The sequence below is a fragment of the Panthera onca genome, chromosome A3 (genome assembly GCF_046562875.1).
Source record: "Panthera onca isolate mPanOnc1 chromosome A3, mPanOnc1 haplotype 2, whole genome shotgun sequence".
NCBI lineage: Eukaryota > Metazoa > Chordata > Mammalia > Carnivora > Felidae > Panthera > Panthera onca.
Window position 1 is genome coordinate 134,662,773 of NC_138341.1, and position 24,926 is coordinate 134,687,698.

Consider the following 24,926-nt stretch of genomic DNA (forward strand, 5'->3'; position numbering starts at 1 on the left):
CCCTCCGCGAGTGTCCTCTGAACCAACCCCACTCCGTTCCTTTGTTCTGGAAATGCCACTGCGCCCACAACCCCTCCAAGGGAACCCCGTCCACCCGCGAGCACCATGCTGGCGTAAGACAAACATTCCTTGATGATTGGCCAGCAGAGGTCCCCTGGCCCGTAGGCTGGCCAGTGACTCCCACTGGGGCCCGGACGGGAGGGATCTGTTTTCTGGAAGTTCAGCTAAGAAGGGCCGAGAGATTGGGGCGCCTGGGTGGCGCAGTCGGTTAAGCGTCCGACTTCAGCCAGGTCACGATCTCACGGTCCATGAGTTCGAGCCCCGCGTCAGGCTCTGGGCTGATGGCTCGGAGCCTGGAGCCTGTTTCTGATTCTGTGTCTCCCTCTCTCTCTGCCCCTCCCCCGTTCATGCTATGTCTCTCTCTGTCCCAAAAATAAATAAAAAACGTTGAAAAAAAAAATTTAAAAAAAAAAAAAAAAGAAGGGCCGAGAGATCAAAGTCAAGGTAGGGAAGTTCTAGAAAGGTCCAGTTGGAAAGAGGTCAGGCAGCCATAACGGGCCTTGAGGAAGTCAGGTCTTGAGTGAGAGGAGAGTGGGTAGCCACGATGGAAGGCAGGTTAAGGTGGTGGTAGGGACAGAGGTGACCCAGCCCCAGGCCAGGCCCAGCCCAAACGCTGACCCTCGCCACTTGCGTGTCAGGAGGCAAGAAGGCGGAAAAGGACATTTACGGAGCCCAGAAAGCATGGTACCGGAGGTTCACTGGTGTTCGCCTGCTCTTTCCGAGAGAGGCTGGCTGTCTGTTCTGGGCTCGACCTCCCCCGGGGACGCCACGTCTGGGGTTCTGTCCACCCAGCCGCCGTCTTCCGCGTTGTGGGGATCCCTGCTTTCAAGAGTCACGGCTTCTAGGTGGGAGATGAGCTTCGAGACGTTGGTGCCGAGGGAGGAAGCCGGGTCCGGAGGGAACTCCCTTCTGGGCTCCGCACCTTCGGAGAGGGGTCCTGGGGAAGACAGAAACTGTTGCCAAAGGGACACCCGGGCCCCCTCACCTCAAATAACCAAGCGATCTGGCTCGCTGGGGACCAGGGCACTGCCCGCCCCTCCCCGGGTTTCACTGTTGGTTTGCCCACAGTGCCACAGTCTTTCTTGCTTTGTGAGCTGTCTCCGGTCCTTCCTGGACTATTTATCTGGTTTGCTCCTGGCTGGAAGTCCAGGTGAGCGAGCGTTTCAGAGCGGGGACAGGGGCAGAAGTGCTGAATGAGGGAGTGAGTTGCTTCTTCCTAACACTGGAAAGACAGAAGAAGCTTTCAGGCGGCTGCAGCATCATTTCTTGGAAAGACCCAGTGGTCTGAGCGACCGAGGAGTACCGCACAGAGGAGGGGTCGTCTTCCAGAAGGCTCCGAGGAGGGCCAGCTTCACAGCCACGTGGCCTGGGCCTGCGTTCAGAGGGACCCAGTGCTCACTCAGTTTAAAGCTCCATTGTGTCTTGGGGCGCCCGGGTGGCTCCGTCGGTGGAGCGTCTGACTTCGGCTCAGGTCGTGATCTCACGTTCCGTGGGTTCGAGCCCCGCGTCGGGCTCTGTGCTGATGCCTCGGAGCCTGGAGCCTGCTTCCGATTCTGTGTCTCCCTCTCTCTCTGCCCCTCCCCCGTTCGTGCTCTGTCTCTCTCTCTCAAAATAAATAAAGATTAAAAAAAATTGAAAAAAAAAAGCTCCATTGTGTCTTGAGATTCGGACGTTGAACAAGGAGCTCCACTTTTCCACGTCGCACCGGGGTCCCCAGATCATGTCACCCTTCCGGGCGTCACAGCAGCGAGCCGGGCAGGCGGGCAGCCGAGAGCCCCCCGCGCCCCTGCTGACGGCCCATCCAGGCGCCTCAGCTCACAGACACCCCAAAGAGGGCGCCACAGTCCACGGCACTGACGGTCTGTGATTAACCATCCCCCACCCCCCACCCCCCGAAAAGGAAAACCTGCCAGACGTTACACTTCTCAGGACGGGATCCTGCCCGTCACCTGAGTGAGACGTTAGACCTTCTTCAGGCCAGCGAGGAGGGTGGGTAGGGGTGCAGAGTGAATAAGGCCTCGTCAGCGCCACTGCTTAGCCCTTGGGGAGGGACAAAATTTTTCAAACACGGAAGGCTGAATTTCCTTCCATCGAGAGGGTCTTGGCCAGTCCTAAGACCACGTGGGGGTGGTCCACGACCCCTGGGGCTCCTGTGTGCCTCTATGGAGGTTTCCAGGAAGTGAGGAAGAGGGTGCCCTCTTCCTACTGACTCCCCTCCTTGTTGGGAGCTCAAGGTCCCGGCCATCAGGATGGCAGGACCCTCTCGCATCCAGCACAGATGCCCCCCGGGCAGGTGGATGCCAGCTAGGGCACCAGTCACCAGCCAGTCTAGGGTTTCCGACCACGACAGGGACAGTAAGACGCCTTTGTCCCAATCCCAGAGAGCCAAGAGCTGCAATCTCCTTCCTGATCCTTCCTTCACACTGAAGGCAGAAATCCTGCCATACCCTCTCCTGCTCAGAGCTCCTTCGTGGCTCCCCGTGGCCCTGAAGGAGTGCCAACGTCTCCCTGGGGCCTGGAGCTGTGCCTTGGCCTCTGCCCCCCACGAAGCGTGCACGGGTCACAATGACGCTCCGGTTCACCCGCCATCCTGTTCTCACCTGTTGCCCACGCTCGTCCCCCGACCGGGACACCCTCCCCCTGCCGCCACCACCTTGCTCCTGCCTGTGCAGCAGAGTTGAAGTCACCTGGCCCCACAACCGGGGCCGGAGCTGTGGCTAGGCGGCTAACTGCAGCCGTGTCGTCCTGTTGGCCGTGGAGCCCCCTCCTCTGAGTCTCAGCGGGGCGCAGGTGACACCTCCCAGCCCCTCTTGAGGCCAAGGGCAGGCCGTCGGACTGAGACCAGGAGCGTGGGTGTGCTTGGTCGAAGGGGAATGGCTGGCCCTCTATAGCCTCTCTGCCCACAGACAAGGACAGCACCGAGGTGGAAGAAACCAGGGTCTGTGCCTCCCGCCAGCCAGGACATCCCCCTCCCCCCACCTTGCACGTGTGCTGAGCCTCCAGCAGGTGGCGGCCACCCTGCAGGGAGAGGTTAACCTCTCTCTGAGACAGAGCTTCACTCACTGTGGCGCCCCAGTGCTTCCCATGAGGCCTAAAATAACACCAATGGTAATGATATTGGACGCTGCCTGAAGGCACGTGCAGGGCCAGGCACAGGGCTGAGGCTTTGCCTACAGAGCTCACCCCGTGCTCGCCACAACCAGAAGCCACGGGCAATTACAATCCTCATGTCACAGATGGGAAACAGGCCAGAGCTAAGTGCTGGGCTAGGTCGCTTGGCTAAAAAGATTTCACTGCATACACTGATTCCAGAGCTGCTCTCTGCTATGACCTCTACTGCCTCCCAGACACCAGGAAATGGGAGACTTGAGAATGACTGTGGGTGGATGGACGGATGAGATGGATGGGTGTGTGGGTGGATAGGTGGATGATGGATGGATGGATGGATGGATGGATGGACAGATGAGTGGATGGATGGATGGGTGTGTGGGTGGATGAATGAGGGATGGATGGGTAGATGGATGGATGGATGATGGATGATGGATGGATGGATGCGTGGGTGGATGGATGGGTGGATGGATGGGTGGATGGATGGATAGGTGGGTGGGTGGGTGGGTGGATAGATGGATGGGTAGGTGGGTAGGTGGGTGGGTGGATGGATGATGGATGGATGGATGATGGGTGGATGGATGGATAGATGGATGGATGGATGGATGGATGGACAGGTGGGTGGATGGATGGACAGGTGGGTGGGTGGGTGGGAGGCTGGCTGGCTGGCTGGCTGGATGATGGATGGGTGGATGGATGGGTGGGTGGATGGATGGGTGGATGGATGGGTGGATGGATGGGTGGATGGATGGATGGGTGGATGGATGGACAGACAGGAGGGTGGGTGGGTGGCTGGCTGGCTGGCTGGATGGATGGGCAGATGGGTGGATAGATGGATGGGTAGGTGGGTGGGTGGATGGGTGGATGGATGATGGATGGATGGATGGATGGATGGATGATGGGTGGATGGATGGGCGGGTGGATGGATGGATAGATGGATGGATGGATAGATAGATGGACAGATGGGTGGATGGATGGACAGGTGGGTGGGTGGGTGGCTGGCTGGCTGGCTGGCTGGCTGGATGGATGGATGGACAGATGGGTGGGTGGATGGATAGGTGGGTGGGTGGGTGGGTCGGTGGATAGATGGATGGGTAGGTGGGTGGGTGGATGGGTGGATGGACAGGTGGATGGATGGACAGATGGGTGGGTAGGTGGGTGGATGGATAGGTGGGTGGATGGGTGGATGGATGGATGGATGGATGGGTGGATGGATAGGTGGATGGATGGATAGATGGGTGGGCAGATGGATAAATGGATGGATGGATGGATGGATGGATGGATGGATGGATGGATAGGTGGGTGGGTGGATGGATGGATGGATAGGTGGGTGGATGGATGGATGGATAGGTAGATGATGGATGGATGGATGGACAGATGAGTGTATGGATGGATGGATGGATGGGTGATGGATGGATGGATGGATGGATGATGGATGGATGGATAGGTGGGTAGATGGATGGGTGGGTGGATGTGTGGGTGGATGGATAGATGGATGGATGGATGATGGATGGATGGATGGATGGATAGGTGGGTGAGTGGATGATGGGTGGATGGATGGACAGATGGGTGGGTGGATGGATGCATGGATGGATGGGTAAATGGATGGGTGAGTGGACGGGGGGATGGAGAGACGGGTAGAGGATGGGTGGGTACGTGGGTGGGTGGGTGGATGGATGGATGGATGGGTAAATGGATGGGTGAGTGGATGGGGGGATGGAGAGATGGGTAGAAGGATGGGTGGATGGATGGATGGATAGGTGGGTGGGTGGATGGATGGATGGGAGAAAGAGAGAGAGAGAGAACACAGGGCCCACCTTGTCCCAGGCTCACCTGCATCCTTGTCCAGCTCCTCAGGGCCCCTTCTGCTGTCCTCAGGCTCTGCACCTCCTCCTGGACCAGCTGTCCCTGAGATGACAGTCATTCTGTTGCCGTTGCCAATGGCAGTGTCCTCAAGGAAGCACGAACTGATGTGGACTCTCTGGGTCCCATCCGCCTTGCAGTCAGGTCCTGGTTTGGACCCTGGAATTTTGAACGAAGCTCCTGAGCCAACAGTGGTGGCAGAGACTGTGGGTCAGAGACAGAGATGTCAGGAGGGCTGCACAAGCAGCTGGATGGTGGCCCCCGAGCCCTGACCCCCCAGCCTGGCTTTCAAGTCCTCCCTGGCCCGCTCGCCTCCCTGAAGGTCCCCCCGGTGGGCCAGACCAGGCTTGGTCCACAGCAGAGACCCTGCCTCCCTCGGTGCCTCTACACACAGCCTGGACTGCTGGCAGTCACTGCCCCCCAGGTGCCACCTGCACCCTTCCCCTGGGACTCGGCCCCCTCCTGCCGCCTGCTCCCGTCTCTGCTGCTGGCTTCCCCACAGCTCCGGAATGCCGCCTCCACCTTTGGTTAAAACCTTCATGCAACCATAGCCTGTCCCCAGCCTCCCCCAGCCCCCACCGGGCCCCTTTCCTATCCAAACTTTGGACAAGACTTGCTCACGGTCTCCCCTCCTCCTACTCCCACCTCCTCTGTGTCCTCAGGTCACCACCGAGCTCCCCGGTGCGGCCGTTGCTGCCGGTCCCCACGGAGCTCCCCGACCTCATCGGCCTGCCCACTTCTGGAAAGTCTCCTCCTGGTGTTCCCCGGCCTCTTTGCTGTCTTTCATCCCTGGCCTGTCTCTGGACTACCAGGGCTGGGGACGACTTAGCCTGGGCTCTCTGGTCACCATCGACAGTGCTTAGTAGGGCATCTGGTACTCAGATGACTCCTGTCTACCCTCCTTAGATGCCATTCCAGTCTGGCCATCTCCTCTGACTCTGCCTCAGCTGGTCTGGCCTCTGCTGCCCTGTGTCTGTTGTACAGATGAAGAAACTGAGGTTTCCTGAGCGGGGGTGGTGGTGGGGAATGGGATCCTGAGTGCGAGCTCTAAAAACCCCACCTGCTCTACTCTGTGGGACAGCCTCCTGGTGGAAGGAAAGGAGTTTCCCATCATGCCTCTCTCCCCGCAAAGACTGGCTCATGTTCCGTGCAGCGAGGGGCTGAATGGGGTGGGGTGGGGGTGGGATGGGTTACCTGGGGGGATGCCAGAGGGGCTGCAGGCAGCCGGGCCTTCGGCCGGGGCACTGGTAAGGCTCATCTTGTTGCCATGTCCCAGCAGCACCCGCCTGAGCACAGACTTCTCCAAGCGGATGTCCTGGGGCGCCCAGGCTGCAGCCGGGGAACTCTGCGTCGGGAGATCAGCTGGTGCCATTGGAGGGAGGTGGAGGGGAGCCACGGAACCTAGCAGGGGACACAACAACATGACCTCTGACACCCACCCTCTGCCCACACCTCCCTAACACACATACATACAAAGTCCTGGCTGGACGGAGAAGACAGGCCTCTGAATTCTTTGTGGCCACTGCCAGACTGGGAATGAGCATTTCAGGCTGTTGATGGAGAGCAGGGGGGCCCAGCAGAGCAGTCAGTGTGGGGGTCCCCGGGTTTTTATGACTGGGGCCTCGCGTCACCCGGGCACTCGAAAACCCAGTCAGTGAGCACAGCCTCTGCCCCCTAGTGCCCTCCACCCTCTGACCCCACCGGGGCAGGTGTCCTCAGGTGCTGGCATATCTTTACCGCCCCCTCAACACTGAGCATTTAGAGCCCTGACATTATTTTCTCAGTATTTATTTTCATGGTAAACGGCCTGGTTTTTAACTTCACGTAATGCTATAAAAGTTCACTTTAGAATAAATTCGAGTGGGGCGCCTGGGTGGCTCAGTCGGTTGAGCATCCGACTTCGGCTCAGGTCCCGATCTCACGGCCCTTGAGTTCGAGCCCCGCTTCGGGCTCTCTGCGGTCAGCACAGAGCCCACTTTGGATCCTTTGTCTGTCTGTCTGTCTCTCTCTCTCTCAAAACTAAACATTTTTTAAAATATTTAAGATAAAATCATAAAATAAATTTGAGTAGATAAAAAGGGAAACCATTTAACAACATGAAGAAAATAATCCGACACGGGCATGGCCCAAACTGGGAGGACTAAGGTTGGGGAACCATTGACCCAGATTCTACAACAAAGTTCCTCATTTCACAGTTGGGGAAACCAAGGCCCAGAGTGGGGAAGGGCTGTCTTGAGGTCACAGGGAGTATTCCAGCTTTCGGGCTGATGCTGTCCCTCGTGTTCCACGGCTGGTCCGAGAGGTGGCCCCGTCCCCTCTCACCCCAGGGCCTGGCATGGAATAAACACTCTTCTGCGGGATTGTATTTTATCAAAACTAGGACGCCACTGGCCAGGTGCATCCCAGTTTCTAAGCCGTTAAAATGTGGGGGGAAAGGGTGTCTTAGAACAAACAAAATACTACAATGACCCCTTGTGACATTCTACTGGAGGAGAGTGAACCAAGCTATGTCTCGTGGAAAAATATCAGATCCCATTGAAACGGAGGCAAAAGGTTATCGGGATGAAGGGAAAGCAGGAGAGGTTTGATCCAGGTGTGCAGGAAGACTTCCTCATGTTCAGGAAGGCCGTAAGGGATGACCTTGGAGATGTGAAAGCTGCCCTTTCTCCTCAAAGGTTGAATGTCCCCGGGGGCGCCTGGGTGGCTCAGTCGGTGAAGCGTCCTACTTCAGCTCAGGTCATGATCTCGTGGTTTGGGGGTTCGAGCCCCGCGTCGGGCTCTGTGCTGACAGCTCGGAGCCTGGAGCCCGCTTCGGATTCTGTGTCTCCCTCTCTCTCTGCTCCTCCCCCCACTCATGCTCTCTCTCAATAATAAATAAACATTAAAAAAAATTAAAAAATAAAAAAGGTTGAATGTCCCCCTCTCGGCCCCCACCCAGAGGGAGCAGGTGCCCCTACGGGTCCCTCTGAAGGTGCCTCTGAGAGGACTCACCATTCTCCCCAGAGGCGGTCGGCTTCACTATGACGTTCCCGTGTCCAATCTGGATGTCTTCCGAGTTCTCAATGGAAATATAGTTATTTGGTCCATTCTGACAGATCATGTTGATTGGATTTTGCTGGTAAATAATCGCAGGGGACTCGCTTCTTCCTCCACAATCTGCAAAATAATATTCCACCCAAGCCCTCTGCATCTCTCCAGGGGTTCCAAATACCGATGGCCGCAACAAAATCTCCTGTGGAGCTTGTTAAAACACAGGTTCCCCCACGTCCCCAGCCCCCGGGGGTCCCGAGTCAGTAGGTCCAAGGTGGGACCCAGGAGCCGTCGTGTTTAACAAGCCCCGCAGGGGTCTCAGATGAGCCTTGCTTGGACGTCACCACAGCGGGTCACCCTATCTGTGCGTCTTCTGCCGACCTCAGGAGGCTCCCGGGAGCCTCACTGCCCACCTCCTCCTCTGCGGGCGTCCCCTGAGCCCCAGGACCCCTCTCCCTTTAGAGAAGGCCGCAAGGTGGCCATCTACGGGCTGTTTCTGGCCACTGGATAAGCTTTGTTTGGCTCACCGGACATTTTTAAGCATTCAGAGTTTTCACGAGTGTTTAAGATCTGGCCCTGTCACATGCGACCATGCCAGGGACGCTGAGACCCCCTTTGGGGGCCGTGAGCTGGGTGTCAGTCCCATGGGGGCCAGGTGGGCACCTGCCGGGGCCTCTGCCGCCTCCGCACACAGGGTCACGTCCCACCTTTGCGGCCCCTCAGCTCTTGTGTCTCTGTGGGTCCCTTTCTCCATAAAAAATATTCAAAATTACATTTCACGACTGTGTTGGGATGAGAGACAGATATAATCTAAGCTGGGGTCGTGATTCACCATTTATTACTACTACAATATTCAGCTTTTCTTCTGATGGTAAGAGAACTTAGAACATCCTCGTGGACCCCGAACGCGGGGCCCCGCGCCTGCCACACCCTGTGGGTGTCTGAGCCCAGCCTTCCCTTCCAGGAGCTTCGAAACTGCACGTTGGGCAAAGTGCTGACAGAAAACTGTTAGCAAACTGTTAGCTAACTCAGGGTGAGCCCCACATCCCGGGGCTGAGACAGTTAGGAGCGGGCCACCTCCCTTCCTGGCCCCTTGCTTTCTGCAGCTGCAACCTCGGGCCACTCCTCCAGGAAGCCCTCCTTGGTCACTCCCACCAGCACACCCACCCTCCTGGCGCCGCCTTCTAGTGATCCATCCGCAAGACCCCTGCAAGCCTCTGTGAAGGTCTGGCAAGGAAGGTGGGGCTGGCAGGGCGCCCAGGCAAGGACCAAGCGTCGGATGTTACGCTCTCTCTCCACCACCCTGCCCCGCCTACCTGGGCGCAGCAGGTAAGGACCTACCTGGTCGATAAATCGACCACAGACTTGATTTCTCATCAAGACTCAGAAGGTGCCTGTTTCTCATATCATACAAGTCTGGGTTGACTTCTTTTGTTGTTTTCATTCCCAGGGTCCGGGCGATGATCAGGGCCTTACAGGGCCCAGCGCCTTCCAGAAACCTGTAGATGGCTTTCTCTGCGAGGCAGGGCGGTGGGTGGTTAAGGGGGACCCCGGAGCTTGAATCTATCTGCTCCACTGTCTGCTGGCCGTGCAGACGTGGGGGAGCCCCGGACCCCCTGTGCCCAGTTTCCTGTCTGCAGGACGTGGTGATATCACAGCACGGAGGTCGTTCTGTGGCTCGGGGGCCGACGGGCAGTGGATGTCGGCCACTGATCGGAGAGATGGCGCCTGGGCCACGCGCGTCCTCCGCTGTGCGGGCTGAACCTCCCCCCCGGATACCGTGTGGGGACCCCTCGGTGGGTGGGGCACGAGTAACATCTCGAGGGGCCCAGGAGGGTTTGGGGTCAGGGGCCCCGGGCCCCGGCAGCTGAAAGGAAACGGGGGTGCTTACGCTGTTTGCTGAGCTGAGGGTCAGGTTCCTCTGGAACCGCGGCTGCGTCCTGCTGGGGCCTCGCCGCTGGAGAAAGAAAGGTGGGTGGGGGGTGGAGGGGCAGGAGAGGGGACGGGGACTCCACGGGACCAAGGTGGCCTCCGCGTCCAGGGCCGAACAAGTCTGCCTCCAGACCCGCCCTGCCTCTCCTGGGCCGACCCACCTCTCTGGGCGGAGAGCAGGAGTGCCCTCCACCCGTCTCCACTGTCAGCCGCTGTGGGCGCCTGACGAAAGCCGGCCCTGTTGGTCTCTGCCCCGCAGAACTACGGAGGAGCTAAGTCTGTTCTATTCTTATCGTCGTCGTGCCCATATCGTCACTATTCAGGCTCTGCTGAGTGCCTGCCTCGCGCGGTCAGGAGGCTGGGCCCTTTCCGCCTCGCCCCCTGGCAACCCCGTGCAGCAGGCCTGCTGTCACGTCCGGTGGTCCGAAAAGGAAATCAAGGCACGGCCAGGGGATGCCACGCACCTTCGAGGGGCAGGGCCCGTATTTGAACCCAGGCCCGGACCTCGCTCGTCCGCTGCCGGGACTGCTCGCGCTGGGCCCACCCCAACCCCCGGGGGGCAAGTTACCCTGGCTGAGCTGGGCCGGCTCTGTGGGGACCACTTCTCCGGTCCCTCCCTCGCCCAGGCGCCACATCGCCAGGCCCGCCAGGGAGACTTTCGACTCCTTCTCCATCCGGTAGAGGAGTTGGTTGAGCTTCTTCTTGGGCACTTGGCATTCCTTTGCCAGCTGGACGGACTTCACAGGGGAGCCAGCGTCCCTCAGCACCCGCAGGATCCTCTGCTCGAGGTCTGGGAGAAGGAGAGGGGGGCAGAGAGAGAACGGAGCCTCCCTTGGATCAAGCCGGGGCCGGAAGCTCGGGGCGGGGGTGTCCCCGTGCAAGGGGTCCAGGGCAGAGGGAGGGGCGGAGACCCGAGCAGACATTCACTAACAACGCCTCTGTTCGGTGACGGGCAGATGGGCTGCTCAGAAATGACCTTGGCCAGGGGCACTTGAGTGGCTCAGTCAGGTAAGCGTCCGACTTCGGCTCAGGTCATGATCTCACAGTCCGTGAGTTGGAGCCCCGCGTCGGGCTCTGTGCTGATGGCCCCGGCCCTAGAGCCTGCTTCGGATTCTGTGTCTCCCTCTCTCTCTGCCCCTCCCCTGCTCGTGAGTTCCCTCTCTCTCTCTCTCTCTCTCTCTCTCTCAAAAATAAACATTAAAACAAATAAAAAAAGAAAAGAAAGAAAGAAAGAAAGAAAGAAAGAAAGGAAGGACCTTGGCCAGACAGGCTGATGGCCAGAGAGGCGCCCCAGCCTTCTGAACATCCTCTGCCTGGTGTGGGCGCCTGAGGGCAAGGGGCGGGGTGTGGGGGGAGGGGAGGACTCAGCCCTCAGACATCCTCAGAGCACAGGGGAGCGGAAGGTGGCAGGGTGGGGTAGATTGAGGGCAGAGGAGCAGGAAGAAGTGGGGAGGGAGGCAAAGTCCCTCCTGGGCCTGTTGTCACCGCCCCCTGCACCCTCTGTCCGTCCTCGGGGGCTCCCCTTCCACGTCAGTGGTGGTGGTCGTCCAAGCCAGAAAGCTAAAGACGCTCGGAAACGGATCTTTCTCCCCAAAGCCCAGGTCCAGAGAGGCCTAGAAACACTGTTCCCTGCTCTCTCGAATCCCTTCTCTCCCTCTGTGCCCCCCACCCCCGCCCATCCCTCACCTCCGTCTCCCAGAGGATGGCAATTCCACCACCGGCAGCCGGACCCTTCACTCAGCAGCCCTCGTGCTCCTTCCAGCCTACTCACCCCCGGGCCTTTGCACGTAGTGCCCGCTCTGCCAGAAACACCCTCCCGCCTCTCTACGCCCCCCAACATCCACTCCGCCTCCGGGTCTCGCTCAAACACCATCTCTTGTGGGGAGCCGTCCTGGATGCCCGGGGGAGTGGGGTGCTGTGTATGCGGGGTGGGGCCCTTGCAGAATGGCTCCGGGGACCCCCTGCTGTGATTGCTGGGCCACTGTAGCACCTCTGGTGTCCAGCACAGCACCGGGCACACAGCAGGTGCTCGGGAAACAGCATTTGAATAAACGAGTGACCCAGTGGCTCCACCCACCGCTGGGACAAATGTCCGCCCAGAGGACCCAGGGCAGGGCACGGGCAGATCCCTCCCGGGTCTCTGTTTCCCCTTCTGAGCTTAGCGACCCTAAGCAGAACCCCAGGGGCTCTGAATGGCCCCTGTTGCTTTCAGACAGGCTCCCACAAACCCAAGCCGGTTGCTCTGTGGGCAGAGGAAAGCAGGGCACACGCAATGCCCGGTGAGCTGGAGGGAGCCCTGTGGGCAGCAGCCTCAGCTTTTGCCAGGAAACATCTGTCCCCCAAGTGCCCAAGAGAAATGCAAAGCAAGACCCTCGCAGGGAAGACCCGGGGCCCTTTGCAACAGCCCCATCTGCCTTCTGGGTTTTTCCCGGGTTCCTTGGTGGCAACACTGGTCAGGGAAGGGGTGATGCATTTGCTGCCTCCGCAGCTGGGCCGTGAGGCTTGCCCTGTGGTCAGACATGTCCGTCCTTGCCGGCCGCAGGTGAAGTGCAGCCGGGACACCTGGGGACACCCACCCCCCTTCACCTGCCAAGTTCTGCCTCCAGCGGCCGGAGAGCCCCAGCCAGTCAACAGCAAGCCTGACTCTGCCTTGTCTTGAAAAGAGTTCTGATTCTTGAAAAGCCTGCCCCTGCGTAGGCCTCCTCGCCTCCCTCCACCTCCACCCCAAGCAGGTCAAAGTGAAGGCCAAGTCCGCAGGGCTGGCTGGCCTCTTGTGCTGGGCCTTCCGGCTGGTGAATCTGTACATGGGAAGTTGCAAAACGGATGAGGTGTAAGTGACAAGTTGGTAAGGAAAGAAACACCTGGAAGGGAGAAGTTAAGTGCAGCTACTGAGTGGTGAGTACCTGCGTGTCCCCTGGGGGGACATACAACAGAAACCTGGAAAGCAGCCCCGGCCCTGGGCTGCACCGTGGTGGCACCCCTCCCCAGCACACCGCTTTTCCTCTTTTTGGTGCCCTGACGGCTGGTTTCCTGGGTTTGAGCCCCAGCTCTGCGATCCGCTGGCTATGTGGCCTCTCTGTGCCTCACTTTTTCCATCCGTAAAGTGGGGCCAAGAGCAGCTACCCCAGGGGCGCCTGGGTGGCTCAGTCGGTGAAGCGTCCGACTTCGGCTCAGGTCACGATCTCACGGCTCGCGGGTTCAAGCCCACGTTGGGCTCTGTGCGGACGGCTCGGAGCCCGGAGCCGGCTTCGGATTCTGTGTCTCCTTCTCTCCCTGCCCCTCCCCTGCTCATGCTCTGTCTCTCTCTGTCTCTCAAAAATAAATAAATGTAAAAAAAAAAAAAAATGTTTTTAAATTAAAAAAAAAAAAAAAAAGGGCAGCTACCTCCAAGATTGTAGTGAGGAGTAAATGAGCTAATGATAACAAAACGAAAAAACCGCCCACAGCCCACAGCCCACAAGCCCTTTAGCACACAACACTTGCTCAGCGTGCGGTTCCTTGGTCTGTTCTTCCAGGAGTGAAGGGGTATCTGAGGAAGAAGGGGACCACAGGTGTCCCCGGATGCCTCTTCTCAAAGCAACTCGTTATTTCTTAAAACGAACACGAGTTCAGAGCCCAGTGTCGGCTGTGGTGGCGGGTCGCAGTGATCTCCTGTATGAAACGCAAACTTCACAGCGCTGGCCCCTGAGGGCTCCTGAAATGCGCACGGACGGTACTAACCGGGGCAGAGCAGGTCCTCCCCGACCGGTCCCTGGGCCCGCCTCTTCTCTCCCGACCCCTGCGCTTAGGGATGTGTGGTCGGCTACCGTTGCTGTGATCTGGCCAAGGAAAGGAGCCAGAAAGAGAAGCACAAGTCCCACTGGGAACCCCCACTATGCCTTAGAAGGAAGAAAGTACCTGTTTCGCCAGGGTCCTCGGGGGCCTGGGCCATGCTGGTGGCCGCCGCGAGACGCCCGGAGACCTGGGGACAGCGGGGGGCTCGGAGAGGGGGGGCCGGGTCGAGGCGAGGGGTGCTTGCGTGGCTGAACTCCGTGCGTCCGCCGCTGTGAAGGGATGACACGTCAGCTGGCCGGGTGTTTGCTGTCCACGCTCCAGAAACAGGCCTAGTCACCCCGATCGGCTTTGTGGTGAAAAAGAAAACGAAACTCCTGTGTGTGGCTTTCGAAAGAAACAAAATTGAAAGGAGAGTTGCTGAGCAAGGCCTCCGGCTACATGCTGGAAGGAAGGAGCTGAGACTGGCGAGCCCGGCGCATTCTCCGGAAACACGGGGCTTTCCGGACCTTCTGGGCACCCACCGCGGCCCACCCTGGCGCCCACACATGGGCCGAGGCACCTGGAACCATTCGTCTGTGTATCACAATGACGGCTCTTTTTAATGAGCATCTGCCACACGCTTTCCAATCTTGTATGCCCCTCTCACTGCCCCAGGGGAGGGGCCAATCCTGATCTCTTTTCCCAGAGGGGAGACTGAGGCTTAGGTCAGAGGGGGTCACTCGTGCAAGGCTGGGTTCTGATCCAGCCCCACGATTTACTGGCCGTACGACTTTGGACAAGTTACTGAACCTAGTTGTGCCTCGGTTGCCTCATCTGTAAAATGGGGCTAAATGAAAACGTAGCTGCATCAGGAAGTCCTAGCGAGGACTGAAGGGGATGAGCCAGTTGAACAGTTTGGCCAGATTCCCCGGGGGCCGTCTCCGTTCATGAGCCCAGCTAGGCACCCACATACCGGGGCAAGGGACCCATCACTTTCATTTATTTCAAAGGGGCCACTGATTCCCAGGTAATTCCGAGCCACTGTTCTTCACCAGGAAGTAGAAGGGAAAACCGGGACCTGCAGTCGCCAGGCGGCCAGGAGGGGCAAGAACTCAGCCCTGGAAGTCTCTGGGCTCTGGGTCCCAGCGGCAGAGGCTTGGGGAGGGTCTAGCCCTGCCCTCGGGGGACTTTGCCCCAGCAACCTGGAGCGGTGTCTGCAGAGCAAGCTGGGGACAGTCCCCACGCCCACAGGGCACCCAGATCACTCACAGCCTTGCGCTGGGGGCCGGGCGTGCGTCCCAGGGGAGGTTGCGCCCTGCCCCTGCCTCGTGGGACACGCTCAGTAGCAACAGGAAATTGCAATGGTGCTTTGTTCTTCTTTGGGGTAAAACCGAAAACTTGTTTCTGCCTAGGAATCGGCAATATTGACTTTAAATGCGGGGTAACGGGGGTGTGGAGGGTGATTGCGGAGGCGCCCTCAGGGAGGAGGCTCTGGGGAAGCCCCCATTGGGAGGTTGTGGGGGGCGCCGTGCCGCGACGGGCCACCAGGTGGCGCTCGATCACCAACCTGGACCCCGGGGCCGCTCGTGGTCTCATTGATGTAGGGGGACCTCCCACCCGTCACCATCTCCCAGGGAAACCCCGACTCCGTCTGGTCCCACTCTGGTCCCGCTCTGGGCTTCCCGCCCATCCTCCCTGGCCTCTCTTACCCGGGCTCTTTGGCTCCTTCCCTGCATGCTGCTGACCTCTCAGGGTAGAGGCCTGAGACCCCAGCCTCCAGCCGGGCGCCTGTGTAGGGTTGCAGGTCAGGCTGAATCCTGAGGGTCAGATTCGCTTCTGGAAGGTCGAGCTGTGCTTCAGTGGTGGAGGCTGGCACCCTCATGGCCTGTGTCTGTCTGGACAGTGTTTGGATGGCCCCTTTCTTTCTTTCTTTTTTTTTTTTTAATTTTTTAAAATGTTTTTTATTTATTTTTGAGACAGAGAGAGACAGAGCATGAGCAGGGGTGGGGCAGAGGGAGGGAGACACAAAATCCCAAGCAGGCACCAGGCTCTGAGCGGTCAGCCCAGAGCCCGACGCGGGGCTCGAACCCACGGACCGTGAGATCATGACCTGAGCTGAAGTCGGATGCTTAACCGACTGAGCCACCCAGGTGCCCCTGGATGGCCCCTTTCTGTCCCTTCACGCCCCTGTCCCCCTGTGTCCCCATCCCTCCCTGCCCCATCCTGAAGCCACGTGGGGCTTGCACACTGGCTCTGGAGCAGCAGGAACCAGTAGGAAAGCCAAGCACCCCTGGGAGGTGCACCCAGACAAGGATTGTGCCTTCTTCTCCGAGGCGGGTCAGCTACAGCCCTGTCCTTCCCTAGCTCTGGGTCCTTGCCTCACTGGGCCTTGGTTTCTTTAATGATAAAACAGAGACAATAAATAAGATAAATAAGATAAAGCACATCCCATCTAACACTCGGTGCTCTCAAGGGCGGCCAAAGTTGGAAAATGTGACATGATGCATCTTTGCAATATAACTTTAGGCACCAGAAACAAACAAACAAACAAACAAACAAACAAACAAAAACCCAAGGCATTCCCTAGCATTCCATCACATGTCTGGAATTTGGGGGTGTCTCAGCGCGTGGGGTGGGGCTCTCACTTAAAAGATCTGGATTGTCTTGAACTGTGTTTCTCAGTTTAAGAGGTTTTCAAGGTAATTTTGCTGTGGTGGTTGTTGGTTTTTTTTGATTTAACTTTATTTTTTATTTTTTAAAATTTACATCCAAATTAGTTAGTATACAGTGAAGCAATGATTTCAGTAGATTCCTTAATGCCCCTTCCCCATTTAGCCCATCCCCCCTCCCACAACCCCTCCAGCAACCCTCAGTTTGTTCTCCATATTTGTGAGTCTCTTCTGTTTTGTCCCCCTCCCTGTTTTTATATTATTTTTGTTTCCCTTCCCTTATGTCCCTGTTTTGTTTCTTAAAGTCCTCATATGAGTGAAGTCATAGGATTTTTGTCTTTCTCTGACTAATTTCACTTAGCATAATACCCTCCAGTTCCATCCACGAAGTTGCCAATGGCAAGATTTCATTCTTTTTGACTGCCGAGTGATACTCCATTGTATATATAGACCACATCTTCTTTCTCCATTCATCCATCGATGGACATTTGGGCTCTTTCCATACTTTGGCTACTGTTGATCGTGCTGCTATAAACATTGGGGTGCATGCGCCCCTTCGAAATGGCACACCTGTATCCCTTGGATAAATGCCTAGTAGTGCAATTGCTGGGTCAAAGTAATTTTAACTCTAAAGATTGTCTTTGACCCAAATATCAGTGGCTTACACAATGCGGATGCTTCTTTCTTTCTCCCATAACAGTAAGGTAGGCGGTCCCGGTTTGGCGTGGCACACCATGGTGTTGGGTCTCTGGCCTCGCTATCTCGTTGTTCTGCCCTCTGTGGCCTCCATTCCCAGGTTGGCCTCATGATCTAGGATGGCTGCTGAAGCTCCAGCCATCACATTTGCATTCCTTCCAGCAGGAAAGAAGAAAAAGAAGAAGGATAAGTATCTTAAGTTGCACACATGTGAAACTGACATCCCGTTAGTACCATGGCCCAGCAAGGAAGGCAAGGAGAGATGGTGCTTTTTCTGGGTCACAATGCACTGAGCTAAAATTGGGGGGGGGGGGGGGGTTATGATTTCAAAATAGGAGACAACAGGTATTGGAGGAAAGCAAGCTGTCCCTGCCATTTCGAGGCTCTGTTGTTCCCCCAAGGAAGGAGCTTGGATACTCCCTCTGCGCCTGTAGGTATGGCCACTCACAAAGGCCTATCTACTGAGCAGACTCGAGGCTGAGTTCAAGGGCAATCTTCACATTTTCAGAGCCTCCTGTGCAGTGCGGAAGGCAAACCAGGAGAGGAAGGGAATAGGTGCCTCCCTCCTCTGCGTGGGAAGGGCCCCAGAGGCCACAGGAGTTCCAAGATGGGGCCACTGCATGCCGGAGCCCAAATCTCTTTTTGCCTTGGAAAGCACATTCCTTTTTCATGGTTTGTGTTTTTCTGGAAACTATTAGAACTCTCCGCCCAAACCAGATGATAATTACATGTTACTGATCTCCAGTCTTTAAAATTTCTCTCTCTCTCTCTTTTAAGAGATATTTTTACTGCACATTGTGTTGGCAAAACCCAGTCTCCCTTCTACCAGGCAGCTTGGATGTTATTTTCACATTTTCGCTGTGACTTCGCCTCGGGGGAGGGAGTGGAAAGGTCCGAAGGCACCAAATGTGGGTAATGATGCGTCTTCGGTCGGGGGCAAAGGCTGGAGATCCAGAGGTGGCCAGGGCAGACAGGGACTGCACACGGTTACAGGAGCTATGAGCAGAGGCTGCGGACCAGACCAGGGGAAGCCGTTCTGTCAAAGGCAGTGGGTTCTCCGTGGCACCCCCCGTCCGGATCGGCCTTGACTCTGTTCGCCGCCCTTCAGGGCAGAGCTCAGTGGGTTTCTATTTATCGTCGGCGCCCACCGGAGCTGGACAGACCTGGGGCTCGGGCTCTGGCACCCCTACCTTCTAGAGGAGGGCCTGGGGCAAGTCGCTACTCTTTCCCGGCCTCAGTTTCTCCTGCTGGAAAAGGGGATCAAAGCAGCAACTACCTTTCTGAGGTTATTGCCGAAGTTCGATTACTTCAGTCACACATCCGGGCCTCCCGGAGCTCTGGGCGCATGGTACGAGCTCCGTAAACAGAAGCCACTCATATCATCATTCTGCGATCCCCAGCTGTCCTTCTCTGCCCTGACAGAGCTGTCCCCATTTCTTCTGGTCTTTCAGCAACTAATGCTTTGTGCTTTCTTCACCCCAGCCCTGGAGCTGGGGCCCACGGTGGGGGAGGAAGAAGGCCTCCCCTCGCTGGTTCCTGGATCTGCTTCTCGCTCCAGCCGTAGAAGAGGCCACACTGCCCAATTCAAGATTGACGAGTGGCTCAGGCCGAGTCCAGGGTATCCCACCTTTCCCAGCTGTGCTGGTCAGGAAGGTGAGCCGGGGTGGAGTGGGGGGGGGGGGGGGGGCAGGCAGGGGCCGGGGCATCAATGGCCATGGTAGAAACTTGAGATTTTTCGCTGGGAACAAAGAAAAGGCCACTGGGAGATTCTCCTCCAAGGTGAGTTGGGGAAAGGTAGCCGTGGTGCTTGAGGAAGGTTGGCGAGCGACGGGCAAGGGGAGGGAGGTGAGGCCACGACCAGGCTGTTCTCGCTTCCTCCCCACCCCCACCTCTCTGCAGAAAGCCCTTCCCGACATCCCAACAAGTGTACTGGAATGAATTCACATCTAACGTTTATTTTGATAATCAAAAGAGATTTCGATGATGTGACTACCAAAATTATTTGCCTACAAGTAATTCATTAATTACAGTTGGCCATGATTTCTTCACTGGGCGTCCAGTGTTCTTGGGATTTCTGGCAACATGAGAAGATTTCACCTATAAATTCGTTTCAAATATAATGAAGCGTAATGACATTTTTATGATGAGTAGAGGAAGCGATTAATGAGCTGGACGTAACGCTAGGTTTCCTGGACATTTAATTAAACATTTATGGATCCTGACCTTGCAGCGTGTGGCCCTTCCCTTCCCCCACCCCATATTTTGGGGCTCAAACATGTTCAAAGGCTCTTGAAACATCCATAGGCCTGAGATGCTGAGACTTCTATGCCCAGAAAGTATGATGGGGGAATTGCAGAGACGCACATCATAGGGGCAGGAGTCCTGCCCTTCTGGGACTTGTGGCCCCTCCTGGGTTGTGGATGGGGGTGTGGCGAGGGGGACAGGGGTTGCGTCGAGAATAGAACAGTTTTACATGTTAATGTGTAACTTTTTATTAAAAATTTTTTAAATGTTTATTTATTTATTTATTTGAGACAGAGAGAGAGAGAGAGAGAGCGCGAGCACGTGAGCAGGGGAGGAGCAGAGAGAGAGAGAAGGAGACACAGAATCGGAAGCAGACTCCAGGCTCTGAGCTGTCAGCAGAGTCTGATGCGGGTCTTGAACCCACAAACCGTGAGATCATGACCCGAGCCGAAGTCGGACGCTTCACCGACTGAGCCACCCAGGCGCCCCTCTTTCTTTTTTGAGAAAGGATTTCCTGTTCCAAGACTTGACCTAATGAACAACAAGGGTTTGAACTGTGCAGATCCACTTATACCCAGATTTCTTTTTGGTAAATGCGATCCAGTACGGTAAATCTGTTGTCTATTTCTCGTGATTTTCTCTGGAACATTCTCTTTTCTCAACTTACTTTGTTGTAAGGATGCAGTATATAATACTATACACAAACAAACGTGTCTGTTTAACATACAAAACATGTTAACTGACTGTTCATGGTATCAGTAAGCCTTCTGGTCACTAGTTCTGGTGGGTTTTTGCGGGTTTTTTTGAAGTTTATTTATTTATTTTGAGAGACAAAGTGCGAGCGGAGGAGGAGCAGAGAGAGAGAATCCCAAGCAAGCTCTGTACTGTCAGCACAGAGGCCGACACAGGGCTCGGACCCACAAACTGAGATCATGACCTGAGCCAAAATCAAGAGTTGGACGCTTAACCGACTGAGCCACCCAGGCACCCTGGTCACTGGTTATGTTTTTAGGGAGTCGGAGCTATACATGAATTTTTTAAAAATGTTTATTTATTTTTGAGAGAGAGAGAGAGAGAGAGAGAGCGAGAGCACAAGTAGGGGAGGGGCAGAGGGAGAGAGAGACAGAAAATCTGAAGCAGGCTCCAGGCTCTGAACTGTCAGCACAGAGCCTGGTGCGGGGCTTGAACTCACGGAACCGTGAGATGGTGACCTGAGCTGAGGTCAGGTGTTTAACCGACTGAACCACCCAGGTGCCCCTATACATGGATTTTTGATTTCACAGGATGTTTGGTGCCTCCAACCCCCGTGTTGTTCAAGGTTCAACCGTATTTACTTAGAGCTTGCTAGAGACCCCATTTCCATTATTTCACCGAACCCTTGGCAATCCTGCAAGGGAGGGGTAATATTAAACCTGCATTTTACAGACAAGACAGAGAGATTACTGAGTAAAGCGGTCAAGATCACAGAGCTCGTGAGTGGTTCAGATGGAGCTCCAGCCCAGACCGGCAGGCTCTAGAATCTAAGCTCTTGGCAGTTATTTCCAGCGCTGTGAGCAGGTATGTGGCCGTAGGGCTGTGAGGGGTAAGGAGCATTCCTTTCTCTGCTAAACATTTGCGCCGCCGAGCATGACTCATCGAGCCTATCAGAGACAGGAAAGTTGATACTTGATTGTTTTGCAAGCTTTCTTTAACCGGGGGTGCCTCGATCAGTTGCCTATAACCAGTTCAGCGGCTATAACAAAACAGCACAGACCGGAGGGCTTCAACAACACTGTTCTGGAGGCTGGGAAGTCCAAGGTCGAGGCGCCCGGGGACCCAACATCCGGTGAGACCCGCTTCTTAGCTCCCAGAGGGCCGTCTTCCGGCTGCGCCCTCACGTGGCGACGGAGGGGGCCCAGGAAACCCTGTGACTGTTCTGAGGGCGCTAATCCACCCTCGTGACTCCCGTAGACCCTAGTCACCTCCCAAAGGCCCCGCCTCCTAACACCCTCCTGTTGGGTGCATAGGGTGTCAGGGCATGGATTTAGGGGGCACAAACATCCGGGCCGTACCGGGGCCCATGCGAGCAGAGCACTGGGCCAAGCGCTCAGAGGCACGGAAACCCGCCAAGTTCGAAGACAGTCTAACACTTAAGATTTTTTTTTTTTTTTTTTTTTTTTTGCATGAACAGTTTTTATGCCGATTCCACGTCGAAATGCTATTTTGGATACATGGGCTTAAAAAAAAGACTTGGTGTCTGCGTGTCCACAACTGAACAGGCGCCCACGGCCCTGCACACACGTGCGCGGGCGCGCGAGCCCCTCTGGGCCTTCTGCTCGGCGAACCCTTTTCCCTCCTTTGCTGACTTCCACTTTCCGGTGGCAGGAGATACCAGGAGATACCAGCAAATACTGGGAGGCGGTGGGGAAGGGGGCCAGGGGAAGGACGGCGCCCGATCAGGGGTGTGCCACCAGGCAGGTGACGTCAGTGCGCTCCTGGTGCCCAGTGCCTCAAGCTCGCTGGAAACACTGGGAGCATGCAGAGTATCGTCCGTGGTGATCCCCCCCCCCCCCCCCCCCCCCCCCCCCCCCCCCCCGCCTGAGGGTCAAGGAGCTGGGGTGTTTGTCCCCTAGTCGCATCCCCGGGAGAGGCCGCTCCCATAGCATCCATTCCCCGGCGCCTCTGGTCCGCGGCGTGACGGGCCGAGAAGCTTTCAGAAGCCAGAGAAAGCCTCAGACGGCAGAACTCCAGTGAACCGGCTGGAGGGTGGGCCCGTGTGGACAGAAAGGGAAAGGGCCAGGGGGACACGGGGGAGGCATCGATGACACGGACCACGGTTCTCTGCACAAGTTACTCCTCTTGGAAACAGAAGCCCGAAGGGTTAACTAGCTGGAAAGGGACGGGGGGGGGGGGGGGGGGGGGGATTTGAATCCAGATCAAATGGCCACAGGTTCCCTACGCTTTGCTCCCCTCCTCTGCGTCTGCCCATGGCTGCAAACAGCAGGCAGGAGTCTAACGAAGTCCATGCATTTTAAAAATTCATCTTTAAACTTGTTCACTCAATTGAGTTGGATGCTTTTAAAGACAAATTTAATTATTTTGAGTTCAATAAAAGCCTTTTAATAAGATGAACATCATGATTTCAGGCCTCCACTTTCAAGGCTATCAGTCATGCAAGGTGGGGACAGAGAGGGAGGGAGGGAAGAGGGGGCGAGGGCACGGGGAGATGGGCACACGCACCCCGGGAAGGGGGGGGTGGGGAACGGGCCGGGGCGGGGGGAGGGGGTGGGTGGGTGAGAGGGGGCGGGTATTTATTTTAAAAATGTATTCGCACATTTAAATCCATCGCTTGTTCCAAATTATTTGTGAAGCTTATAATGTTTTGTTTTATTTTTAGCCGCAGTTCTTTTCCTTCGGTACAACTGTACAAAGTGTTAAAGAAAACGCGATGCCGCTTTGGCACGGGCTTCCTGTGTGTTCTGTCTCCCCTGTTGGCGCGCCCAGCCTTCCTCGCTGCGAACGTTCCGTCTATGCCTGCGACTGAGACAGGAAGCCAGACACACATGCTGAAATAATTTCAACAAATATCAACTCAAAACCAACTTGAAGCAGCCGAAAAAGGCAGGGCTGGTTGGGGCTGCGTCCCCCCGCCTCGCCTGGTGCCGAGCTGACCGCACGGGCTGCGCGACGCTCATCCAAAGCCTTCTTCCTTGAGGGTCCGTGCATTCGCCTGTCCGGCGACCCGGCAGCTGCTGGTTCCGGCCGCCTGGGCACCCTGGCACCCAGACCCCCCCCCCCCCCATCTTGGGCGAAATCACCCCAGATTTCCTCCGGACGGCGCTCGCTCTCCCTCCTCCGCACAGGTGGAGTGCAGAGAGCCGGCTCCGCCTCCAGGGCGTGTGATGAAACCTGGCCAATCAGAGCATGCTTTCCCTGGCCAATCAGAGCAAGGCAGAGGGGCTGCACCGATTGGCTCGGCTTGGGGCACATGATCGCAGCCAGGCCAATGGGATCCAGTTCTGGGACTTTGGCTGGAAGAATTAGAAAGGAATTTCTTCCCACTTGATTCAGAGCAGTGAGAAAAGGAGCCTGGGGAGAAGCTGGGTACCGGGAGGGGAGAACCTACTTGAAAGGGACATCAGTAAGGGGGAGCGCCCTTTGATGGTGGAGACAGACATCTTCCTAACGTCACAGTGTGCCCGTCTGGATCTGGCGGCAAATAATCTCGCCCCGCTCTCCCTGGTGCTTTTGGGTTACAAGAGTCAACGATTCCCTCTTCTGCTAAAGCCAGCCTGAGTGGGGTTTGGCTCACTCATTACAGAAAGAATTAACGGATTCCAAGGCAGCGCTCTGCCGGGCCGTACAGGGGCCCTGCTAAGTCTCCTCCTGGACTTTGCCCACGCAGGCACCTGGTTCGCTCTCTCCCCTCCTTCCCCCCCTGACATCTCCGGGCTTGAAGTCCAGCCTCCCCTCACCCTAACAGCACACTCTCCTGCCCTCACCGGATGGCGCTGTGGTGCCAGTCCGTCTCTAGAACCAGAAGGTGGGTTCCTTGAGGTCAGAGGTTGGGCCTTGTGTGCTGGCACCCCCGAGCAGCACCCAGCATGCGGCTGTGCTAAAAAAAAAAAAAAAAAAAAAAAAAAAAAGTCAGATGATTGAGAGATGAGACCTCCCCAAACAAGCAGCCAATTTCAGTCAAGAACTTGGCACAGGGCTTTCACCCAGTAGGTAGTAGGCATTCTGATCTCTACCTTTATTCTGGACCGATTCAGCTCTATCTGCTTGAGCTGAAGGCAAGGTGTGGGGAGGGTGTCCTTTTCGTTTAGAACCCGAGACGCCCTTCTCAACCAGCTCACAGGCTCTGCCCTCACCCCCTTCTGCAGACGAGGTGACTGAGGGCCGGCAAGGAGAGTGACCGCTAATGAGAGGACTCAGGCCCCGGAGGCAGGCTGGGGCACACACAACACCGTGGTGTCCCTCTACCATACAATACCGAAGAGTAGAGAGCTTTTTGGGGTTTTTTTCCTCAAAAAAAATTTTATTTTATTTATTTATTGTTATTTTTTGTAATCTGAGGTTTTCCTCCACCACAGAAAGGAAACAAGTAAGATAGATGTATGCCCCAAGCTCTGCCCTGACTGTAGGGCTCTGTGCTCCAGAAGCTTACAGAACCCTGGGGTTGAGGCCCGAACAACGGTCATCCCTGGGGAGTCAACAGTTAGGGCTGATTTTTAAAAAACCTTGACCCTCTGGTCAAGGTTAAAGATGGCTGTATTTAGAGAAAGAAACATGAGTTTCTGTGAGGGGCACTGTAGGTAGCTCACTCAGACTCCCTGCGATCCCTTTTAAGGTCCTGTCTCCCCTTCTCTGGCTTCCACGTGTTTCTAATGGTCTAATGGTCGGTATCTGGGAACATCCCCTCAGGGCCGCCCCGGGGCTTGTGAAACGCCTCACCAAAGAGCCAGGAGCATCTGAGAGTCTACCTCTCATCCGGAAGCAACTTACCCCCTAGAGGTCCCCACAGGTCCCTTTGGGACCTTTGGGATCAGGCTGAGACGGACTGTGTCCAAAACCGTCCCCACCTTGCTTTGT

The 24,926-nt window shown here is 56.4% G+C and overlaps 1 protein-coding gene across 6 annotated transcripts; it reads right to left on the bottom strand.

The window, feature by feature from the left end:
* Positions 1-483: 483 nt before the first annotated feature.
* ZBP1 (Z-DNA binding protein 1) lies at positions 484-14,298 on the bottom strand. 6 transcript variants are annotated; one of them, XR_013554472.2, is made up of 9 exons: positions 13,891-14,298; positions 10,562-10,783; positions 9,953-10,018; positions 9,403-9,576; positions 8,023-8,187; positions 6,226-6,432; positions 5,002-5,235; positions 1,127-1,282; positions 901-997 (listed from the first exon to the last, which is right to left on the bottom strand). XR_013554472.2 is itself a non-coding variant. In XM_078443920.2 (8 exons), the coding sequence occupies exons 2-8, from the start codon at positions 10,914-10,916 to the stop codon at positions 756-758; spliced, it is 1,443 nt and encodes a 480-aa protein (XP_078300046.1). In that variant the 5' UTR covers positions 10,917-13,644; positions 13,891-14,198; the 3' UTR covers positions 484-755. The 6 variants fall into 6 exon arrangements, 5 of the variants coding, with proteins under 5 accessions (XP_078300046.1, XP_078300045.1, XP_078300044.1 ...); XM_078443920.2 differs by lacking the exon at positions 1,127-1,282 and having other exon boundaries at positions 484-997; positions 10,562-13,644; positions 13,891-14,198; XM_078443919.2 differs by lacking the exon at positions 1,127-1,282 and having other exon boundaries at positions 484-997; positions 10,562-13,687; positions 13,891-14,198.
* Between the last annotated feature and the right edge of the window lie 10,628 nt (positions 14,299-24,926).